The 24181-nt window shown below is 46.7% G+C and overlaps 1 protein-coding gene across 1 annotated transcript in view; it reads left to right on the forward strand.

Moving 5' to 3' along the window:
• runx1 (RUNX family transcription factor 1) overlaps window positions 1-15951 on the forward strand; it is a gene marked incomplete at its 5' end in the record, with an annotated part of 44681 nt that extends 28730 nt beyond the window's left edge. The window contains 2 exon segments of the mRNA NM_001292348.1: window positions 8908-9069; window positions 15076-15951. Coding sequence (NP_001279277.1) covers window positions 8908-9069; window positions 15076-15584 — 671 coding nt within the window. The 3' untranslated portion in view covers window positions 15585-15951.
• Window positions 15952-24181: the final 8230 nt, after the last annotated feature.

The raw sequence follows: 24181 nt of genomic DNA on the forward strand, positions 1-24181 counted from the left end.
AGGATTATTATTATTATTATTATTATTTGGTACTATTAGTATGGAGTTAGACTCCCAGGAGATGGGGATTTCCAGATTTTAGTTGAAGTATTTGAGACGTGTCGATTGATGTGGAGAAATCTTTTAATAGTAATAAGCCAGGTGTCAGAGCCTAGCTCAGCAGATGGCACTCCTGCCTCTGAGACAGGTCGATGCAGTTTGAAACCCTAACCCTAACCTAACCCTAACCCTAACCCTAACCTAACCTTGTTAGGTTAACCCAAACCCGAAAAGAGAAGGGAGTTTCTATTCCCCGCTGTCCTGGCTGACAATCCCACAGATAAAGTAGGTCACGCGTTTCATGGCTGTTTGCAGCAGATTGCTGCGTGCAAATTAGACGTCGCTTTTGCCTACAAATACACAGTCGTTGCACGTTGCAAAGTGCTTTGAGGTGACCCGCCTGCACGGAAGGTTCTATAACAAATGCCCCCGCCCTTTGGAACTCCATCCCACACTCCTTCATCCCGCTCCTTCAACGCCTGTCTCATGACCCTTCTCTTCGACCGCACCTCCCACCATCTTCCTACCCCCTACCCTCCCTGCCCTCCACCCCTTCCTGATCCCAACCCCCAGCTCAGGTCCAAATCTCTTGTCCAGCGCCTTGGGACATCCTCATGACGTGGAAGCCGGCTGGCTATACACATGTAATTTGTTATTATTGTTTTTGTGGTTGTTGTGGTGGTTGTTGTTGTCTCAAAGTGTTTCACAGGATCTTACCGTAGAGTGCAATGGTTGTGTATTTTGCAAGTTGCGTTAACATACAAACGCCCCTTAGGCTATAAGGCTGGTGGAATTTTTCAGGGCTTAGATTTCGAGGAGAATAAATTGTTTCTTTTGGTTTGTGGCATTCGGTTAAACAGCCCCCTGACTAGCAGTCCCACAAGCAACGCCATGAAAGCCATGGTGTGTTTCCTGTGGCAGTTCCTCGGAGATGATCATTTCTGCAACCGCTGCTGAATTCCTGCCTTCATTCCAGGCAGCCCTTCCAATTCAAAATTCATTCCTTTAAAGGAAAGGTGGAGCCCTGTAGCGTAGAGGTTAGAGTGCTCGCCTCTAAAGCGTAGAGGACTTGGGTTCGATTCTCGGGGCAGGGCGAAACCTTAGGCAAGTTTCCTTCCTCCGCGCACGTCCTTGTTTACGCCCCGGCGGTGTTTTGGTTGTAAGTCGATTGGCGGAATCTCTTCTCTGTCCAATGAAAAGGATTTTGTTTGTTAACTGCAAAAGCCTCTTCTCAGCCTCACTTGTCTTCACATTTTACAAATGCATTTGGAGTCTTTCGAGTGTCGCTGCCAAAAACAAATTTTGACTTTTTTTTCCGCTTCTCACCACCCCTCCCCCCCCACCCACTCCAACCATGGACCCCGTTCTATTCCCCCCCACCACCAACTGGAGAAGCAGTCGTTGAAAGAACGTTTCTAGCTGGGCAGGCTTCAGATTGAATAATGTAGCTCATATATAAAAAGACTGAAGGAAACAGACTTGTTGCCAACCCACTTTTTATGAATGGAATCGCAACCGTCAGCTGAAGCTAAAGCAAAGGAAAGTACAATAAAATCAGTCATTCGCTTCACGGCTGTTTGTGTGGGGGGGACTTTGCGGTGCGCAAATTGGCTGCCCCCAGTTCACCTACAAAATAATCTGGTAGCTCAGTCAACGGCTGCCTGTGGGGCACTGCTGTGCGCAATTGGCTGCCGCGTTTCGTCCACAAAATTGACAGTATATTCCGTGAAGCGCTTTGAGATGTCTCAAAGACGTGGTAAGGCGCTCTATCGAATGCAAGGGTTATTATAGTTGCCACACTTCAAAAGAACTCTGTGAAGCACTTGGAGATGTTTTAACGCTGCAAGGTACCACATTGAATGTAAGGACGATTGTTTTTATTATAATCCAACACGTGCTATTCATGGTATGTGTGTTTACCTCAGAGCTACAGCACCTTATTCTAAAGCTCGCCATTTTGCCATGATTCTTCCCATCTCAAACCTTTTTTTTAGGATTGTGCATATTATCAAATGCCAGGATTATTAGTAATAATGCTTTCGTTGAATATAGCGTCGTATCAGATCTTCGAGACGTCTCAAAGCACTTCACAGTAAAGTGAATTGACTGTATATTTTGTGGGCAAAACGCGGCAGCCAAATACGCACAGCAGCGTCCCGCAAACAGTTGTGGATTGAGTGACCACTTTTTTTTTTCTTTTTGGAGGGATTATTACGCCCGGAAAGCAATACCCCAATCAACTAACAACCGGGTTCCTGCTTACTGCTGGGTAAACAGAGGCGTGTGTGTGGAGTAAGGAAACTTGCCCAACGTTTCGCCCCCTGCCCGGGAATCGAACCCAGGTCCTCTCGCTTGCGAGGTGAACACTCTAACTGATACACTACAGGATTCCACCCCATTTGGACTACAGTGAGCCCACTAAATTTTATTCCCCCATCCATTCTGGCACATAAGTTTTAGGCAGCCTGCCATTTTGGGTTCCAGTTCTGAAATTTACTCCAGTCAAAGACCGCATTGATGCTGCTCCAAACGAGAAGGGATTTTCTCTCTCCCGGTGTCCAGGCCAGCAATCCCCCAGATAAAATCGTTCATTCACTTCACCGCTATTTGTGAGAAGCGCTTTGAGATGTCCTCCTGACACCGGATGCTAAACCAAATATAATTTTTTTTTAAATGAGTGGAAGTGTTTCATTTATAATAAGGCAGTCAGACACATCACAGGCATCTCATCATAATAATATTAATAATAATCCCCGCTTAATATAGCGCTGTGTAACGTCATTGGGACGTCTCAAAGAGCTCCACAGAATGTACTGTAAAGTGAATTGACTTTTACGGGCGAATTATCATTTCGGGGGCTTTCCTATTTCCCTCTCTCCCCCTCTCCCTCCGCCTCCAGTGAATGTTATGTCCGAAATGTACAAGAACCGTACTTATGTCCATTGCAGTGAGTTCCCTGGCAGTGTCTTGTTTTTATTCCGAGTTAATTTACTATTGGGCTTCAAGAGGAGTAATTCGTTTAGCACTGGAAGAGGAGAGTAGTGAAGGGGGGAGGTGGGGGCAGGGTTGGGAGGGGGGTTAGAGGAACTAAACAGGCAAGGGTCTGACTTCGGCAGACAGTCTGCAGGCTTTTTGCCCAAGAAACTGCCTTTTGGGCTGGTACCCAGCCCTTGTCTGATTTATGTGTGTTAAGCTTTAAATTGTTGAGTCTCCGGCTGGCTGCAGCTACAACACCGGATGGTTGGTGCATGTTTTAGCTCAGAGATTTTGGCTCAGATCTGAAAGCCTTGGCTCTCTGTCAAGTCAAACCTAACACCTGTCTGAGACAATGAGGGTCCTTGTTAAAGCTGTCTGTGGATCGCGAGGTCATATCTGTTCCATTCGGAAACGGAGAGAGCGAGAGAGAGAGAGAGAGAGAGAGCAGAAATAATAAAAACTAGTCAAAGAAGGGGTGGGGAAGGAAAAAGTTTAAAGAAGCCGATTGCTTGCTCTTGAGTCAAACACTTGATTGCATCACCTCAGACTTCGGCAAGCAGGGCGGCTGATTCGAGGCTGCGGAAGGAGAGGTGGACATTATTTTCCTTTTTTGGGAAGATTTTGAAATTGACTGAAAGCGTGCGAAGATCTCCGTGTTAATGCAAGGCTCTCCACAAGTCATTACCGACTTGTGTAACTCTGTGAAGACCAGTAGCTCAGTGCTTAGCGCGCTCACCTCGCAAGCAAGAGGACATGGGTTCGATTCCCCCAGGCAGAACAAAACCTTAAGCCAGTTTCCTTACTCCACATGCAGTAAATCCAGAACCCGGTTGTTAGTCGATTGGCGGATCAATTTCCGGGGATAATAACCTCTCAAACAAAACTCGATTTCTCAATCCACGACCGTTTGTGGGACGCTGCTGTGCGCAATTGACTGCCGCGTTTCGTCCACAAATTCACAGTCAATCCCAATTAGAATGAACTGTGCAAAGCATTTTCAGACGTCACAATGACACAATAAGGCCCTATGTCAAATGCAATAATTGTTATTATTATTAACTCTCTGAATTAGATGAGTTTTTAGACGCTATGGGCCTTCCCCTTCCTCCCCCACCGGCACTCGCTCTTCCCTGCGTTCGCTAATTGCACCCGTGTAAAAAGAGGAAGCCTGACAGGTCGGAATTTTGTACAGGAACGCTGTTACAACAACATGCCGTCTTTGAAATGAGACCGAGATTCCCATCTGCCTTCCCATGACGCTATGCGAAAAGGGAAGGGAATTTCTCCCGGTGTTCTGGTTGACAATTCCACAGATAAATTGCTCATTCAACCTCATGGCTATTTGTGGGAACTTTGCCATGCGCAAATTGGCTACTGTATTCTCCTACAAAATATCTGTGATGCACTTTGATCGTCTCAGTCTTATATGGAGTGTATCAGATGCATTGATTATTATGCTAAATGTTGGTTATAATGATAATATTCCTTACATTTGATACACTCCATTTGATACAGCTCTTCACAGAATATACAACAACAACAAGATTTCATTTATAGAGCGCCTTTCACGTCGGGAGGACGTCCCAAGGCGCTGGACAGTTGGGTCAGGATATACTTCATATACTGTGAAGTAAATCGACTGTATATTCTGTGGACGAAACGCAACAACCATTTGCGCACAGCAGTGTCCCACAAACAGTCGTGGTTTGATTGAGTGACCAAATTATTATTTCTTAAATTATTTTTTTTTGCCGAGATTATTAACCTGAGAAAAGCAATCCGCCAATCGACTAACAATCAGGTTCCTACGTATTGCTGGATAAACAAGAGATGTGTGTGTGGAGTAAGGAAACTTATCTAATGTTTCGCCCTGCCCAGGAAAGTGAAGGAATGAATCTCTGACACTTCCCCTCTCCACCCCCCTGCCACCCACCCCCACCCCTCACACAGTACTGAACACGAACAGCAACCAAAACCGTGAGCTCAAATTGGGATTTGAACCTTCTGACCCAGGGACAAGAGTGCTACGAAATTGAGCCACATTCAATTGCGAAACATTTTGAGTCTTCACTCCCCCTTCCTATAAATTTACACCCATTGTTACAAAATTTAGCAAGCACAGGGATGTGTGACCGGTATTTTATTACAGCTGTAAATAATAATAATAATAGTCCTTGCATTCGATATAGCGCCTTATAACTCTGAGACACTATTCTGCGTGAAGGGCGCTATATAAGTCCAATTTGTTGTCGCAGACGTCTCAAAGCGCTTCACAAAATATATTGTAAAGCGAATTAACTGTGTATTTTGTGGGCGAAACGCTGCCAATTGTGCACAGCAGTGTCCCACAAACAGTCGTGGATTGAAGTGACCAATTTATTATTATTATTATTTTTAATGTCAAGCCAAAAGGCCTGTGCACTCTTACAATGAGCTCTGTGAATCTGTGAATGAGCTCTTATCAAATGGGTAATTGATCAGAACAAATCTGCGGAAACACTACTTCAGAGAGGAAGTAGTTCACTGATGGACAGGCTCCCTGGGGGAGACGGTGGAAGCAGAAAGTGTTGATTGTTTCAGAACTAAATGAGATAGATTTCTGTTAGGAAATAATACCTTGGGATACGGTATATAGTTTGGGACAAGACTTGTGCAGGTGACTGCCAGGTGGCTAGATGTTTGTTAGCTTAGGGTATCAAGGGATATGGTGTAAAGGGTAATTAGAGTTGAGGTACAGATCAGCCATGACCTTATAGATTAGTGAAACACGCTCGAGGGACTGAATGGCCTCCTCCTGTTTCTGTGTTTCTATGATGGTGGAAGGCGAACTGGATGGACCTTGGTCTTCTTTCGCCTAGCAAATTCTTATGTGCTTATGTTCACGGTTTATCTTTTTTGCAACAGAGGATTTTTTGGGGCGGGGATGTGAGCAACGAGAATTATTTCTGGTTGAAAAATGAACCAATTACTAAAATAAAATGTAGCTGTTAATGATTGTTAGATTCTCTCTCTCATTGATTCTTGCATCGAAAAGTTTCTGCATTCGACGCTTTGACTCTGGTCTTTGGCAGAAGCGACTATGAGAAACACTGGAATCTGCAATCCCCAAATTCTCGTGTTCTGAGCATTTTTTGAGTCCTGTAGCATACTGGTTAGAATGTTTGCCTCGCAAGCGAGAGGACCCGGGCTCGATTCCTATGAGGGGAGAAACCTTAGGCAAGTTTCCTTACTCTACATGTTCTGTTTACCTAGCAGTAAGTAGCGACATGGTTGTTAGTCAATTGGTGGATCACTTTCCGGGGGTAATCATCCCTCCAAAATATAATAAATAAAAATATTAATAATAATTTAGTCACTCAACCCACAACTGTTTGTGGGACGCTACTGTGCGCAATTGGCTGCCAATTTTATCTTGTCCATAAAATACACAGTCAATCCACTTTACAATAGGAGTCCTGTAGCTCAGTGGTTAGAGCACTCACCTTGCAAGTGAGACACCTGGGTTCAATTCCAGGCAGAGGGCGAAACCTTGGGCAAGTTTCCTTACTCCACACGCCTGATAATAATCCCTCCAAAACCAAAACAATAATAAATTGGTCATTCTCAATCCACGGCTGTTTGTGGGACGCTGCTGTGCGCAATTGGCTGCCGCTTTTCGCCCACAAATATACGGTCAATTCAACAAATGTCAGGGCTTCAGATCCATTGTCCTGTGACTTGCGATGCCTCTGTTGCCCTTAATGATTGACTCTTTTTGTTGTTCAGGAATAGAGTAAGAAATGGACTTGTTCATTCAACAAATGCACACCTAACCCTGTTTGCTTATCAGCATCTAGAAAGCTCTCCGCCAATAATAATAATAATAATCCTTGCATTGATGTAGTGCCTTATCACGTCACTTAGATGACTCAAAGCGCTTCACACAATATACTGTAAAGTGAATTGATGTACATTTTGTGGGCGAAACGCGACAGCCAATTGCGCACATCAGAGTCCCACAAGCAGTCATGGATTGAATGACCAAATTATTATCAAATGGAATTATTATTCCCATTATTATTAGGAAGCACAGGAGGAGAGAGAACCCCTACAGTCCTCTCGATTGCGAGGCGATTGCTCTAACCAATATGCTACGGGGTTCCACAACCAGACATTTAATGTTGCATGAAGCAGGTGTACGCAAATGTACTCAATCCATTTGCAAAGCAAGGGCCTCAGGAAATGAAGTTTTAGTCTTTAGGTCAGTTTCGTGATGGTTTAATCGTAGACTCCCTTGTTGTGAAGCTGTAAGGGTTCTCTCTCCTCCTGTGCTTCCTAATAATAATGGAAATAATAATTCCAATTTAAGAATAATTTGGTCACTCAATCCACGACTGTTTGCTGGCTGCTGTGCGCAATTGGCTGCCGCATTTTTCCCATAAAATACAGTCACTTCACTTTACAGTATATCCTGTGAAGCGCTTTGAGACGTCTCAAAGATGTGATAAGACGCTATATCAAATGCAAGGATTATTATTGCAGTGCACTCACTATTCAGTTGGCACCAGACAAGCTCAGCAAGACATTGTGTGCAATGAAGCTCTGATAAGAGACAGCTCAAGGGATTGTCTTCTTGGATCTGAGTAGTTGTGAATCGATGTCTCTGTGTGTGTGTGTGTATGTGTGTGTGTGTGCCAGAATCTAGGTGTGGTGCTTTTTGCATTAAACTTGTATGCTCCAGAGAGATTGATGGCTCCATTTTGGCAGCAGGCCAGTTAATTTTAAGTATTTTGGTTTTGATGAGTAGGTGAAGCTTCAGAGATAAGCTTCCTTTGCAGGTAGTAGCACTCCTTTCCTTTGAGTGGGAAGGTTGTGGGTTCAAGCTTCCACAAAGGGACATTGATCTCATGTTGTCCAGGCTCACTCTACGCCCCAAAACTCTGGAACATTCTTCCTCTATCCCTCCTTCCCCATCTTCAGGCTGCATCTTAAGACCTTCCCCTTTGACCGTGCCTACAGTCGCCTTCCCCCCCGCCCGCTGCTCAGTGTCATGCTCCACCACTGTCAAGCGTTCTGGGACGCTACCCTGCATGAGGTGGTGCTATGTAAATGCAAGTTGTTGTTGTTCTTGTGATTGTGCTGCATAATTGAAGGACTTTCTTTGCAAAAAATAAATAAAATGAAAACTGTTTCAATTTCATGGCAATCGCCGGCAAGTTGCAAGATTCTTATGCTGTTTGAGGGCATTATGCTTGTTTTATTTTTATTGAAATTAAAATAAATATTTTATTGATACCACGGCTCAATTATGCACTTTCTATGCAAGTTTTCAAGCAGCTTTAAGGGAAGGTCAGCTGATAAATCAGTAAAACACAAGGTAATCACAATCCCTCTCTCGATCTTTTATGATAGATAATAACAATATAACAATAATCTTTACATTTGATAAATAACGCTTTACACTACGCATCAGACTGTGAAGTGTAGTGACTGTATTTGTAGGCAAATGAGGTGGCCAATTTTCACACAGCCATGTCCCACAACGACTCGTTTGTACTTGGAGGCCTTGTTAGCCAGGTCACCGGGAGAAAATCCTTTCTCTTTGTGAATAGTGTCGTGGGATCTTTGACATCCACCTGAATAGGCAGACGGGACCGTGTTTAATGTCCCAACTGAAGTGACGGCACCTCCGACAATGCAACAGCCATTTCTTTTCAGCAACCAGTTGGGTTCCTACTCAGTGCTAGACAAACAGAAATATGTGGAGTGAGGAAACTTGCCTAAGGTTTTTGCCCTAAATCGAACCCGGGTCCTCTCACTTGCGAGGCCAGTGCTCTAACAAATATGCTACGGGACTGTACAGTAGAGTTAGCTGTTTATTAAACAGACTTGTTGTGCTCCTTTTTTTTCTAGACACCAGGCAAGTACAGCCTTCTCCACCGTGGACCTACGACCAATCCTACCCTTACATTGGACAGATCTCCACGCCTTCTGTCCATCCTGCAACCCCCATCTCCCCTGCCCGAGCCAGTGGGATGCCCACCTTAACAGCTGAGATTTCCAGCAGACTCTCAGGTAAAGTGCGAGAACGTCAGTTTAAAGTAACGCATCTCAGGACTCACAGTGAGCCTTTGAAGGCCCATCCTCGGTGATGGGGCCTTCAGCCTCTCTGCCCCATCCACCCTTTGGAACTCCATCCCACAGTCCCTTCGCCTCGCTCCCTCCCTCACTTCCTTTAAGGGACATATCAAGTCCCTTATCTTCGACCGTGCCTTCAGTCAACCTCCTACCCCTTCCCCCACCTGCCCTCCAACCCTCCTGATCCCAACCCCCAGCTCGGGTCAAAGTCCCTGACTGTCCAGCCTCTTGGATCATCATCCCAACATGAAAGGCGCTGTGTAAATGTAATTTGTTGTTGTTGTCGTGGAACTTACCCTCTCTTTCCCTTTTGAAATGTGTATACATCGGGGTTCAGCGGAAGCTCCTTTACGTAGGAACATAGAACATAGGAACTGCTAGACCAAGGCTTATCTAGTCCATCTCCTACCGTCCTGGTAGTCACATGCTACAATAATGGAGATGTTAATAGTAATTGATACTCTACGGATTAGTCTACCATCTCAGTGGAAAGCTTTGGGAACCTTAGGTACAAACTTGCCTCGTTGTTAACAAAAAGGCTCAAACAATGTCCTAGGACCAAATAAAGCAGGTCTGAGAACTAATAACAATAATAGAAAACTAACAATAATAATAATGCTTCTCTGTGATATAGCACCTTATTACATCTTCGAGAAGTCTTGAAGCATGTGACCGAATATGCTGTATGTTTTGTGATCGAAACTTGGCAGCCAATTGCACACAACAGTGTTCCACAAACAGTCGTGGATTGAGTGAGCAAATTCTTACATTTTAAAATGTTTTTAGAAAGCATTATTACCCCCAGAGAAGCAATCCGCCAATCAACTAACAACCGGTTGCTACTTACTGCTAGGTAAACAGAGGCGTGTGGAGTAAAGAAACTTGCCCAAGATTTCGCCTGGGAATCGAACTCAGGTCCTCTCGCTTGCGAGGCGAATGCTCTAAATGCTGAACTACAGAAATCATTTATGTTGCAGTTAAGAGGCCCCTGTGAAACTAATTTGATTGGTGTACAAACGCGGGTTGACGTACAACACAGGTCTGTGTACACAGTATAGATGTTCAGAGAGGTTGAGAGAGGTTAGAAGTGTAGGGACTATGGCTTGGAGTCTTGTAGCTTATTGGTTAGAGCAGTCGCCTCGCAAGCTAGGAGGGCCTGGGTTTGATTCCTGGGCAGGATGGAAAAAAATTATAATAATAATTTCGTCACTCAATCCACTGAACGAATGTTTGTGGGACACTGCTGTGCGCAATTGGCTGCCATGTTTTGCTCACAAAATATACAGTAAATTCACTTCACGTTGAAGCGCTTTGAGACGTCTGGAAGGCATGATACGGCGCTGAATCACATACAAAGATTATTATAATTATAGAGGGGGGGGAAGGGGATACTCAGCGAGCCGGAATTAGCTGAGAGAGTGACAGCAGGAGTGGGGTCAGAGAGGAGCAAAGGAAGATGAACAAAGCAAATAAACAAGTAGACAAAAGTACTCTGACACTCTGTTGAGAGACTAATCCCACTGTTAAACAGTGGCTCCAGAGAGGAAACTCTTGTCAGATTTCAAGTCTTCCAGCCATCCAGGTGCCAGCCTGGCTCAATCGGTAACACTCTCACCTCTGAGTTCGAGACTTTGAGCATCGAGCCTTTGAGCTCATTGTTTAGGAGTCTTGTAACTTAGTGGTTGGAGCACTCGCCTCGCAAGCGAGAGGACCCGGGTTCCATTCCCGGGCAGGACGAAATGGTAGACAAGTTTCCTTACTGCACACGCCTCTGTTTACCCAATAGTAAGTAAGAAACCAGGTTGTTAGTCGATTGGCGGATCGCTTTCCCCTCCAAAAAAAAGATATTTTTTAAAATAATAATTGCGTCACTTAATCCACGACTGTCCTGTGAGACGCTACTGTGCGCGATTGGCTGCCGCTTTTCTCCCACAAAATATACACTCAATTCGCTTTACAGTGAAAGGCGCGATACAAATGTAATTTTGTTGCCCTTGTTGTACAGTATATTTTGTGAAGCGCTTTGATACGTCTCGAAGATATAAGGAACTATTATCAAATGCTAGTAATAATAATATTATTATTAATTCAGTATTAGGGGAACGCTGCATTGTTAGAGGTACCATTTTTCACATGAGATGTTAAACCAAGATGCCATCTGCCTGGTTCAGGTGGATGTTAAAGATTCCGTGGCAGTATTCAAATCAAACTGGTCACTTACTCTGTGGTTATTTGTGAGAACATTGCTGTGCGCAAATTGCCTATCGTGCTTGCCTCTAAATTCACTGCACGTTACAGCACAAATCGTGATGGGCTTTGAGACGTCTTTCCGACATGAAAAGGTGCTAAATCAAGTGCAAAGATTATTATTATTATTATTATTATTATTATTATTATTATTATTATTATTATATCACAGCCTCGCTGGAAGCTCAGCTGCTGTAAAGTAAAAGCTCAGACAAAACTGGTTGATTTGGGGTAATTCTGGAGGTGAAGTAAAATAACAGTTAGTGTAGTTTATGGGCTGAGAGTTTAATAAGCGTCATTTCGCAAGGCTGGGCTGTTTAATTGAAGGCTGCTCTTTCATCTGGATTTGTCCCTGGAAAATAAACGTAGATAACCTCAGAACTCATTAACGTCTGCTGCTATCTGCTGGGGCTTTGGCAGGAAGTCATTCCCTGGGCTTGTTTCCCTGCGTCTGGTTTCAGCAGCCCAGCCGCCACACCTTGTCTGTCAGACATCACGAGGACTTGTCACCTGTGAAGCAGGAGAAAAAAAAATCCGGTGTTATTGCCAAATCGCGAATCACATTAATCTGAGTCAGAGCAAGGATTGTGTCTAACTGGCTGCTTGTGTGTGTAAAAAAAAGCACACACTCAGCCTTTGGTTCCTTAAGGCATTAAATCCTTCTAACGCAGGTAGAAAAAGTACACGTTGTGTCAGTGTGAGCAGTTGATCCCCAACCCCCTCCAGCAAAACTTTACAAAGGAGTCCTCATAGCCCGAGAAACATTCATTTTCACTGGGACACCGAGAGAAACTGCTCTACGCTTTCTCAATAGCACCATGGATTCTTTAACGTCCACCTGAACAGACAGACGGGACCTCAGTTTAATGTCTTATAATGTTAATAATAATAATAATAACCCTTGCATTGGATAGTGCTCTATTCAAAGAGCCAGCACAAACTCGATGGGCCGAATGGCCTCTTTTTGTGCTGTACGATTCTATGATACAGCGCCTTATCACGTCTTCGAGACGTCTCAAAGCGCTTCACAGAATACACTGTAAAGTGAATTGACTGTGTATTTTGTGGGCGAAACATAGCAGCCAATTGCGCACAGTAGTGTCCCACAAACAGTCGTGGATGGAGTGAGATTTTTTTAATATATATATGAAGGGATTATTACCCCGGAAAACGATCTGTATGTGCTCTTGCCTGATCACACACACACACATGCATGCGCAGGCGTGGAAAGCACTCACTCGATGATTCAGTGCTGCACAGTGCATTAAGTTGTCTCAAGGCTACTTTATGTGTCAATACAGATGTAAGGCGTCTGTTGGGAGTTTTAAAACGCCCAGCGCTATGGTGATGTACAATAATGTACAAGTAGCTCAGCCAGTTTGGTGACTGTGCGGGCTCAAGCCCGTTCCAATAAACAAACCACACAGAGTATGCAGCTGATTTAACCCCTTCTTCTGGCCTGCAGTAAATTTATCGCCGCACATCTAAACAATAATGTTTAACATGGAGTCCTGTAGCTCAGTGGTTAGAGCACTCGCCTCGCAAGCGAGAGGACCCGGGTTTGATTCCCGGGCAGGGGGCGAAACGTTGGGCAAGTTTCCTTACTCCACACACACGCCTCTGTTTACCTTGCAGTAAGTAGAAACCCGATTGTTAGTATTGGTGGATCACTTTTCAGAGGGTATTAATCCCTTCAAAAAAAATTATAAATTGGTCAGTCAATCCACTCAACGACTGTTTGTGGGATGTTGCTGGCGCAATTGGCTGCCGTGTTTCGCCCACAAAATATATAGTGAATTCACTTCACGGTATATCCTGTGAAGCGCTTTGAGACGTCTCGAAGGTAGGATAGGACGCTATATCAAATGCAAGGATTATTGTAGTAGTGGTGATAATATCAGATTCAGCCATTCTGCAGAAATGTGGGGTAAAAAGTCCGCTCAGCGTTGAATAAACTTCGACACTGTCGAAAGCCGCTAAAGGGAATTGTTCTCTCGTTATAATCCCGTCTCGCCGAAAACGGGTACGGCTGAATGGAATTTTTAGCCACGGGTACAGTGTCGGAAACAACAGCAACAATGACATTTGCACAGCGCCTTTCACGTCAGGAGGACGTTCCAAGGCGCTGGACAGTCAGGGATTTGGACCTGAGCTGGGGTTTTTGATCAGGAGAGGGGGGGGGCGGGGAGGGTAGAGAGTAGGCGGGTGACAGAAGGCACGGTCGAAGAGGAGTGTCTTGAGGCGGGTCTTGAAGGAGGCGACGGAGGGGGCGAGGAGGAGGGAGTGCGGAATGGAGTTCCAAAGGCTGAAGGCAATGGCAGGGCGGGTGAGGCGGGGGTCATGGAAATAATAATAAATCGGCCACTCAATCCCCGACTGTTTGCGGGACACTACTCTGCGCAACTGGCTGCCACTGCACTGCGTTGCGACCACAAAACACACGGCCAGTACACTTGATGGTGTAGTGTATCCCGTGAAGCGCTCGAGACTAGCTCAAAGACGTAATGAGGCGCAATGCAAATGCAAGGGTTATCGTCGTTAGATTATACGGAAACACTGCGCGGGTTAATGGGCCTCACCGTTGGCGAAAGGATCCCTGTGCAGAATGGCCTCCTTCCTGCGTGGTCCACATAATGAACTGATTCCGATCGCGAATTGACTCGCCCGACCCTGGCTCGTGCCCGACCCTGGCTCGTGCCCGACCCTGGCTCGTGCCCGACCCTGGCTCGTGCCCGACCCTGGCTCGTGCCGCTGAAGCATACTTTGGGTTTATTTCGGGAGATGTGCACTTGCAAGGCCAGGAACTGGGACATCTTGTCTTGTCTGTCTGCTCTGGCTTTCCCTTCGCTTCAAAGGGTGTCTGGATGTGACTAGAGCACGTTGAGAAAGAGCAGACAACAGACAAGCTCTTTTAGCTTCATTTATTTAGAATCCTCCGGTAGGTGCTTAAATGGCTTTAGCGCCTCCGACAATGTCCAGCACTGCCCCTGGCGCGTCTGCCAGATTTGCGCGAGTTCATAATAATAATAATAATAATAACCCTCGCCTTTGATTTAGCGCCTCCTCACGTCTTCGAGACATCTCAAAGTGCTTCACAGGATGTGCTGTAAAGTCAATGGACTGTGTAAATGTAATCTTGTTGTTTTTGTAAAGCGCCTCTCACGTCGGGAGGACGTCCCAAGGCGCTGGACAGCTAGACATTTGGACCCGATCTGGTTGGGGTTGGGATCAAGAGGGCGGGGAGGGTGGGTAGGTGGGTGACCGAAGGTGCAGTCGAAGAGGAGGATCTTGAGGCGGGTCTCAAAGGAGGAGAGGGAAGGGGCGAGGCGGAGGGACTGTGGGATAGGAATACTGGCATTTGATACAGCGCCTTATCGAGACGTCTCAGAGCACTTCACGAGATATACTGTAAAGTATAGTGACTGTGCATTTGTGGGCAAAACACGGCAGCCAATCTCGCACAGCAGTGTCCCCACAAACAACCGCGGATTGAAGTGACCAAAGGGTGGGGGGGGGGGTTGGCGGGTGGTGCAGAGAGGCTGAAGACCCGACAGCCAATGGCGGGCTGGGTCGGGCTGTGGAGCAGGCCGGAGCCCGCTGACGGAGCGCGCGCGGGCAGGTGGAAGTGGAGCAGGCAGTTGGTTGGGGCAGGATTGCCAGCGGAATACTCATCGGCCCGTTTCGCTTTCCTTCCAGTCGCCTCTGACCTGACGGCGTTCGGTGATCCGAGGATGAGCATTGACCGGCAGTTCTCGGCCCTCCCCCCTCTCTCCGACAGCCGATTCCCAGACCCTCGGATGCACTACCCAGGAGCCTTCGCCTACACCCCGACCCCGGTCACCAACGGGATCGGCCTGGGAATGTCTGCCATGACAACCGCCGCTCGCTATCACACCTACCTGCCTCCCCCTTACCCGGGCTCCGGCCAGGGGCAAGGCGGACACTTCCAGACCAGCTCAGCCCCCTACCACCTCTACTACGGCACCTCGGCTGGATCCTACCAGTTCTCCATGATGTCCGGGGGCGATCGCTCGCCCCCCCGCATCCTGCCACCCTGCACCAACGCATCGACAGGCTCCAGCCTCCTGAACCCCAGTCTCCCCAACCAGAACGAGGTGGGGGAGACCAACGGCAGCCACAGCAACTCGCCAACAAACATGAGCACCACGGCCAGGCTGGAGGAGGGAGTGTGGCGGCCATATTGAACGAAATAAGCCGTCGGGGCAGGGGGATTGGCGGGGTGGGGGGGGGGGGGAACGCTACACGGTGATGGGAGGAAAGGGAGGGGGAGGGAGGAAGGGGAGGGAGATGTCACGGTAAAGCGAGAGAATTTCAAAGGAAGATTCCCACCGGAATTCGGGGACTGAGAGGAAGGGGAGTTGGGTAGGAGGAGTGGGGGAGGTGGGGAGGTCACTGTGAATGCTTTTTTCCGGTATAATTGCTGTGAAAGGAGAAAAAAAAAGTTGTGGGTTGTTTTTTCCACCCCTCTTTTGTTTAGCTTAAAAAGAAAAAGAACCTTTTCACCGCAAGGCGTAGTCAACCAGGCTTTCTGTCAATCACCCAGGGAATAAATGGTTGTCGGAAGTTGTTCCCCAACTCCCTGTGGCAACTCTTCCCCAACTCCCTCCATCATCAATCCCTAAAGCATCGTATCTTTTCATCTGCCTCGCACCTTAGCCTTAGGAAGCAGAACAATTTCTACACACACACACACACATATGTACATACACACCGCTTCCTTCTTGGAAGCCACGATTCAATATTGACGCTGACACAAACAAACAAACAAACAAACAAACAAGCAAACAAGCAAACAAACATTGCCTGTCTGGCAGGTAAAATGGTAACGGCCGAGTCCACAAACTCATTTAAAAACAAGTATAACTGTTGCATTTGATCATCTGATTTTCCTCCAGCGCCTTTCACAGCTGGAGGACCTCTCAAAAGCGCTTCCTAGGATACACCGCAAAGTGCGACTTGATGTCTCGGAATTTTGTAGACCCAACACGGCAGCCAGTTTGCACACAGCAACTGTCTCCCCCCACACACCCCCACCACCCCTCCGCAAACAGCCATGAATTGAATGACCAAATTTATCTTGGAACCGGGGAAAGGGGGAAGAGAGAGGGACAGGACACCAGGAGAAACTCCCTTCTCTTTTCGGGTAGCACCACAGGGTCTTTTAACGTCCGCCTGAACAGGCACACGGGACTTTGGTTTCAACTTTGTTCTCATCCGAAGGACGGCACCTCCGACAAATGTCAGCCTCATCCAAATCCCGAAGTGGGGTTCGATCCCACAGCCCTTCCGACCTGGAGCGAGACTGCGAGTTACCAGCTGAGCCGGGCTGACATACGCTCGCGTTTTTTTTAACCAAATGGACCACTGCACGTGATAGAAGCCAAGCCGACATTTATTTATTTTTTTAAAAAAAGCCGTCTCTCTCTTTTTTCTCCCCACCCCTCCCCCCACCCCACACCACCCCACCCCCAACCTTCTCTCTACCTCCCTCCTCCTCCCCACTCTCCCTCTCTCCTCCAGTCAAAAAAAACCTTTGTTTACGAACTACAGGAAAACCCCATTCGGGGAAAAAATAGAAGCAGCAAAACCGAGCGTTGTGTTGTGTTTCACACGGATGTTAAGTTTGGTGGCAGAATTTCCCCCAAATGCTTGTCTCTGGTGCCCCTAGTGGTACAGAAGGCCTCGGCCGGTTTGTACATTTCCGAGGGTTTAAATTGATGACACCACAGGTTGTTGTCACCAGCCCGTCTCTGCCTGGAGGGAGACGTTGAGGCAGGCCAGTCACACAGGCTCCCATTGATGGTAATGGCTGGCTCGTCGGCAGAACCTGGAAGGGCCCACCAGTCACTGAGGGCTCACTCAGCTCTTCTTAACCCCGCAAGCCAAAGCCCTAACGGGGAGGGTGGTCCTAGCTGGACAAGCAGCGGAAAAGCTCTGCCAGACTGCAATGTGAATCGCCAAGGCACGTGGTTTTAGCTGGTTAGACCCCAGCAGTTACCGTAACGCACACTCTGGGCTCCCCCCCCCCCCCCCCCCAAGCCTTGGCTCTTGCCAACCTGCGCCTAATACTTTCCGGAATTAGGTAAGCGGGATGCGTCCCTGCTGGGAGAGAGAGAGAGACAGAGAGAGCGCATTCCATTCCAACAATCTATCTCTGGGATTTCCACGTGTATGTGGGTTGTGTGAAATTCTCATTGTGGTTTGGAGACTCTTAAGCAACGGTGACGGTTGGATTTCCGCACGTGTACACCCGGTTGACCACACCCGCCCCCCAGACGTACACAAAAAAGAAGCTAATGGGATTCATTCAGGTTATCTCCCCGCCACCCCCAGAGGCCTCAAAATTTCTCAGGCTCTTAGCCTTAAGAGCATTGCCTGGAATAATTAACATGGCGGAAAATGTAACAATGCGGAGAATTTGGGAAAAATCCCATAATTCGTGAACCGCTTTTCCGACTTTCTTTCCGTCACGGTGCGGGGGGGAGGGCTGGTGCCGGGGGGGGAAGGGGGGGAACAGAGGAACAGCTTCGAAAGTTTTAACAATTTTCCAATATTTGGAAAAGATCATAAACTTCAAGGCCCTTCAACGCGTTGATGCATAAGAGCAGGCGGAACTTCAGAGCTTGGGCGGACTACCATCAGCAAATGGAAGGATGCGCTTCAAACACCTTAAATACTGTACGCGAGAGATTTGTTTACAGGATCTGGGATGAGCTTTGATCCCTATTGCACTTGAAACAAGGAATCGGGGAAAGGATTTTTACCGCAGAAAAGGAAGATATAAGACTTAAAGAGAGTTTTCCAACCAAAAGTGGGTGCTCGCTGCACTGGGAAAAGACACTTTAAGCTTCTTCTGTTCTTCCTTTCGAGATGAGGCCACTTCTCACTCAGAAAGAATCTCCCACAAGACAAGGATGGCCTTGTCAACGAGCTGACGGATCTGTTTCCATCGAAGTGCGACAGACTGAAGCAAATGTTTTTTCTCTTCACGTTGGAGTGGGGGTTAGGGTGTTCACAGTTGTCCTTAATTGCTGGGTTGTACCAGTCACGGACTAACCAGAGGTTTCCAATGTGGGTCAGTCAGCACTTAATGTTTACACAAAGATGGACACAGATGGGCCTTTGCATTTGTGGAATCGGACAGAGGTTAATTGGGAAAGTGTTGGTTTATTAATCAAGCCCTTGATGTCAGATGTCTGTAAGTGGACCACAAACCACAGACGGAGGGGTATAAGGAATGTGGGGGGTCGGGTTGCGGGGCGAATGAAGTGGAAAGGACAGCACATTATTATAATTGTCTCGCTGCTGACCCTATGTGGCGCTGGCGATCGTACAAGCAATCGGTTGAATGTTATTTAATTTAGATTTTTTTTTCTTGGGAGCGTATCATTTTGTTGTGCTGGGCGACACACACACGCGCGCACAGTCAGACAGCTCGGAGAGCAGGACTTCAACGTTTCGATGAGCAGAGCGTGTTTTAACCCAAAAAAAACTAGGAAGGTTCTCAAGGCTGCAGGCAGCAACCCCCCCACCCCCAAAAAATAATACCCCAACAGCTGGAATTGTTATTTAAAAATTTATTTGTGTTCAGAACTCCTTTATCCATTGTCTCTTAAGCGGATAAGGGCAATATATATGTCGATGATGTGTGACCTTTACAATTTGAAAGGTTTTTCTCAGCCGTGTTAAATACGTATCCTGTCCAGCGTGTTTGGGAACAACAACAAAGAAAAAGAGACATTTATATTTACGTATTTCGAACGAGCTGAAATGTCTTTATCGATTGTTCTTTTCTCTCTCGGAGTCGGGCTCACCGTTTGTATCTCTATTTGTAAATAAGCCCCCGCCCCCACCACCAAAAAAAATTCTCTCTCCCTCCCTCCGTCCCCCTCCCTCTTTCTGTCGGAAAGCTTCCAGTTAGATGTTGCTATTAATTTTATGATGGTTATTATTATTATTATTATTATTGCCGTACAATGCACCACTCATTGCTCTTCGCTTCGCAGCCTTAGAGGATAATTTTTTGGGGTGTGGGGGAGGGTGGGCGGGAGCATTTTGCTATCTACATCTTGTAGATGTAAAATGACATGATAGGGTTTTTTTCTCACCTTCCCTCTGTCTCTCTCACTCTCTCTCTCTCGCTCTCTCTCTCTCTCGAAGAAGGAAAACGCACTTCCTTTCTTTGAACTGTTTGGGTATTTCGGGACACGTGTGTGTGTGTCCGTGCAACCGCCAGGAAGGTGGAAGGCGAACTAGATGGACCTTGGGTCTGTTTCTTGGCCGAGCACGTCTTTATGTTCTAACTATAAACTCAACCGCTTAACAAGTTGGCAGGCAAAACAACAGCAGCAACGAAATTACATTTGTACAGCGCCTTTCACGTTCGGGAGGACGTCTCAAGGCGCTGGACAGTCAGGGATCCGCACACGATCTGCGAAGACAGCCTGGACCCCCAGTAGCTCTGCTCTATTCTCTCTCACTCTCTCCGTCTCACTCTCTCTCTCTGCTGAACATTTATTGTCATTCATAGTCTTACTTGTACCCTTAGTTTGTTGAACAATTTCATGATTATTATATCGTGGCTGGCTAATAAATAAATTAGTTTGTTGGACAATTACTGATTTGGCTTCAGTTTTATTTCATTACTCGCTTATCACAGAGCATATCCCCAGTAATTTGAGATGGTGGGTTTGGTTGAAGAAGGCCCTTCAGTCCATAAATAATAATAATAATAATCCTTGCATTTGACATAGCCTCTTATCAATAATAATATTATTATTATCATTATTAGCCCCCTATCAACTCGTTGAGCCATCTCAATGCGCTTCATAGAATATACTGTAAAGTGGATTGTCTGTGTATTTTGTGAGCGAAACGCGGGAGCCAGTGTCCCGCAAACGGGCGCGGAGTAAGTGACCAATTTTTTAGTGGGGGTGGTGGGGGGTACGTGGAAGGGTGATTGTTGGCCAGGACTCCGGGAGAGAGAAACTCCCATCTTTTTTTGAATAGCGCCAGAGGATCTTAAACGTCGACTTGACCGGGCAGACAGGGAGCTCGGTTTAACATCTCATCTGGAGAAAGCATCACGTCATTTTAAATGAGCTCCAGCGTTCTGGACTGAACCACCATCCCTGGCAACCTCTTCCAGTCATTGATTGCTTCCCCGAAAAGAAAATCTAGCTGGTATTTATCCCCAAAATTGCCCTTCGCAACTCTAAACCTCCTCTGAACCCAAACGGTTTTTAAGGATTGGAGTAACGATGAACGTTTTTAAGCCAATTTCCTCCATCTTGGTGGATCTTCAAAATCCTGTAGCTCAGTGGTTAAGAGCACTCGCCTCGCAAGCGAGAGACCTGGGTTTGATTCCCGGGTAGGACAAAATGTTGGGCAAGTTTCCTTCTACCGCACGGCTGTTTACCCAGCAGTAAGTAGGAACCCGGTTGTTAGTCGATTGGCGGATCACTTTTCTGCGGGTAATAAATAATTCCTTCAAAAAAAATTGGTCACTTCAATCCACAAATGTTTGTGGGACGCTGCTGTGCGCAATTGGCTGCCGCGTTCCACCTATGCAACATACAGTTAATTCACTTTACAGTATATCCTGTGAAGCGCTTTGAGACGTCTCGAAGATGTGATAAGGGGCTATGTCAAATGCAAGGATTATTTTATTACTGATCTGGGTTTACCTTTCCAATCCCATTTAAAATGTTACACACCTCTGAATCGTCTTTCAAGGCTGACGAGCCCTATCTTAACTAATGGTTCACAAGATTAGTTTTCATGAAGAAATGGGCCCTTCAGCCATTTCCAATCATAAAAATAATACAATACAGCAACTTTCACACACAGTGGAGTCGTGGAGCACTGAACAATGGCGTAGTTTGATGAACAACACATCATCAGTTAGGTAAAATGAAGCTGTCTCCTGTGAAGTACTTTGAGACGTCTCAACAAAGTGATGAGGCGCTATATAAAATGAAATGATTATTGTTATTATTAATGCAAGTTACAGTCTTTACATGACTTTACATGAGATCAGCGATGTTTTGAGGAGGAGTTGAGAGTCATTGCACAATGACAATCCTGCCAGAGCTAATGTTTCCATGTTGTTAGATGGGGCTCCAAATAATAATAATATAATAATAATAATAATAATAATAATAATCCTTGCATTTGATATAGCGCCATATCACATCTTCAAGACGTCTCAAAGTGCTTCACAGAATGTACTATAAAGTGACTTGTCTGTATATTTTGTGGGCGAAACGCGGCAGCCAATTGCGCACAGCAGCGTCCCCACAAACAGTCGTTGAGTGGATTGAGTGACCAATTTATTATCATTAATATTTATATATTTTTTATTTTTAATTTGAAGGGGTTATTACCCCCGGAAAAGCGATCCATCCATCGACTGACAACTGGGTTCCTGCTTACTGCTGGGTAAACAGAGGCGTGTGCGCGGAGAAAGAAAACTTGGCTAACGTTTCGCACCCTCCGGGAATCTAACCCGGGTCCTCTCGCTCACGAGGCGAGCACGTGCTAACCATTGCCATGCTAGAGGAACTCCGACCGTATCGCAGATCAAATAAATGCTATTTGTTTCGCCCAAACCGTCCATTTCCCCGACTCTTTCCCCCGCTCCCCGAGGTGGTTTGGATTTCTGCCGTCAGAGCGAGTTCTTGGATGTCGAAACTGTGGCATTTGCAGATCTTGCAAAAGACTCGATCTGTGGCCAAAAGGCAAAGGAGAAAAAGATGATGTTCTGGGAACGTGCCAAGGCTGTGTTCTGTGACGTGATGAGTGCGCCCCACTGCTTGGCATCAAACAACCAGATGGACATTTTGTTGTTAACGTTTTTATTAAAGAAAGGGCGAAACTAACTGGGCTTGCACCAGAGCCGCACCTTAAACAACAACAACACCCCCTCACTCAGGGGCAGCGTCCCAGGACGCTTAACGGTGGCGGAGCACTGGAGATGGGGGGGGCGGGAGGGGAGGGGTTGGCGAGTGGTGGGGGAGGTGACCGTAGGCGAGGTCGAAGAGGAAGGTTTTCAGGCGCGATCTGAAGATGGGGAAGGAATGGGGCAAGGTGGAGGGATAGAGGAAGAAACCCTCTTAACAGAAGGCAAAATACTTGCTGCAGAGATGCTGGAAATCTGAAATAAGGACAGCCGTGGCTGGGAGCAGGTCAGGGAGCGTCCACGGAGAGAGGAAAGCGAGTTAACCTTTTCGGGTCGGTGGGGTAAGTCTCCTGGCAAAAAAGGGGTCACAGCTGTGAAGGCGGCGGAAGAAGAGCTCGGGTTCGACTCAACGTTAACTCACTTGCCTCTCTCCATAGGTGCTGCCTGACCTGCTGAGTTTTCCCAGTGACTTCTGGATACATTTCCTTTAGAAAAAAAGTTTTTTAAAGAAAAAAATTGAACCTAAAAACGTTGGACATGGCCCACTCACCCCTCGTACATGCTCTAACGATCCGTTTTCACGTTTTTGACGCGATAATACTAACCTTTGCATTTGATATCACGTCTTTGAGACGTCTCAAAGCGCTTGACAGAATATACTGCCAAGCGTAGTGACTGTGTGTTTTGTGGGCGAACCGATGCAGCTGAAACTCTCGCCCACCCTTGGTCACTTGCCGGCTGGACTATTCCAATGCCCTCCTCGCTGGTCTCCCCAGCTCCACCAGACACAAAATCCAATCAGTTCAAAACTCCGCCGCCTGGATACTGACCCTCACGAACCTCAGTCCCCCATCACACCAGCCCTCGCCAGCCTCCACTGGCTCCCAATCACCAAACAGATCGACTTCAAGATCCTCTCACTGGTTTTCAAATCACTTCATGCCCTCGCGCCTCCCTGGCTCTCCGACCTACTCACCCCCAACCCCACTCCTCCACCCACTGCCTCCGCTCGGCTGCCTCTGGCCTCCTTCTCTGTCCCATCATCGGTGGCCGTGCCTTCAGCCACTACGCTCCAAAATTCTGGAACTCTCTCCCTCAATCCCTCCGCCTCAACCCCTCCCTCCCTACCTGCAAGTCTCACCTAAAGACCTTCCTTTTTGATCGTGCTTACGGTCACCTTCCCCCTCCCTCTCCCCCTGGCTCAGGGTCAGACTCCGCCACGGTCGAGCGCTTTGAGACGCTGCCCCATGTGAGCGGCGCTGTGTAAATGGAAGCTGCTGTTACGGCAGCCAATTTACTTGTAAATGTAAAATTAAAAATCTAACTGGAGCAATGTGAACACTGGGACTCCATGCACACACACACACACATATACATACACACACAAGCACACTTACACAGATACACGCACACACACATGCACACATACACACACACACACACACTAGCACATACGTACTCACACACACACACACACACACTCACACGCTTACACGCGCACATACATATGCCACACATACACACACATAAACACACACACATATTTCGGAATAAGAAAAGCTTTATAGTGCTCTTTAAAANGCCCAGCACAGGCACGCTGGGTTGAATGGTCTTCTTCTGTGCTGTAGGTTTCTGCGGTTCTTTTCCAGTAGCGTTCCAAGGCGTTCAGCGCCCAATGGACAGATGAAATCTGGATATAATATCCCACCTGAAAAAGTGGAGTGACTGATATTTTCTAGACAAATGCAGCAGCCAGTTTACGCTCAGCAATGCAATAATAATAACAATAATAATCCTTGCATTTGATATAGCGCTTTTCACGAATGTAGCAATGTCCTCAAGAACAGCCAAGAAAAAGAATGAAATGAAGAAATTTTAGAA

Source organism: Callorhinchus milii, unplaced genomic scaffold (genome assembly GCF_018977255.1).
Source record: "Callorhinchus milii isolate IMCB2004 unplaced genomic scaffold, IMCB_Cmil_1.0 Scaffold4, whole genome shotgun sequence".
In the NCBI taxonomy this organism is placed as follows: domain Eukaryota; kingdom Metazoa; phylum Chordata; class Chondrichthyes; order Chimaeriformes; family Callorhinchidae; genus Callorhinchus; species Callorhinchus milii.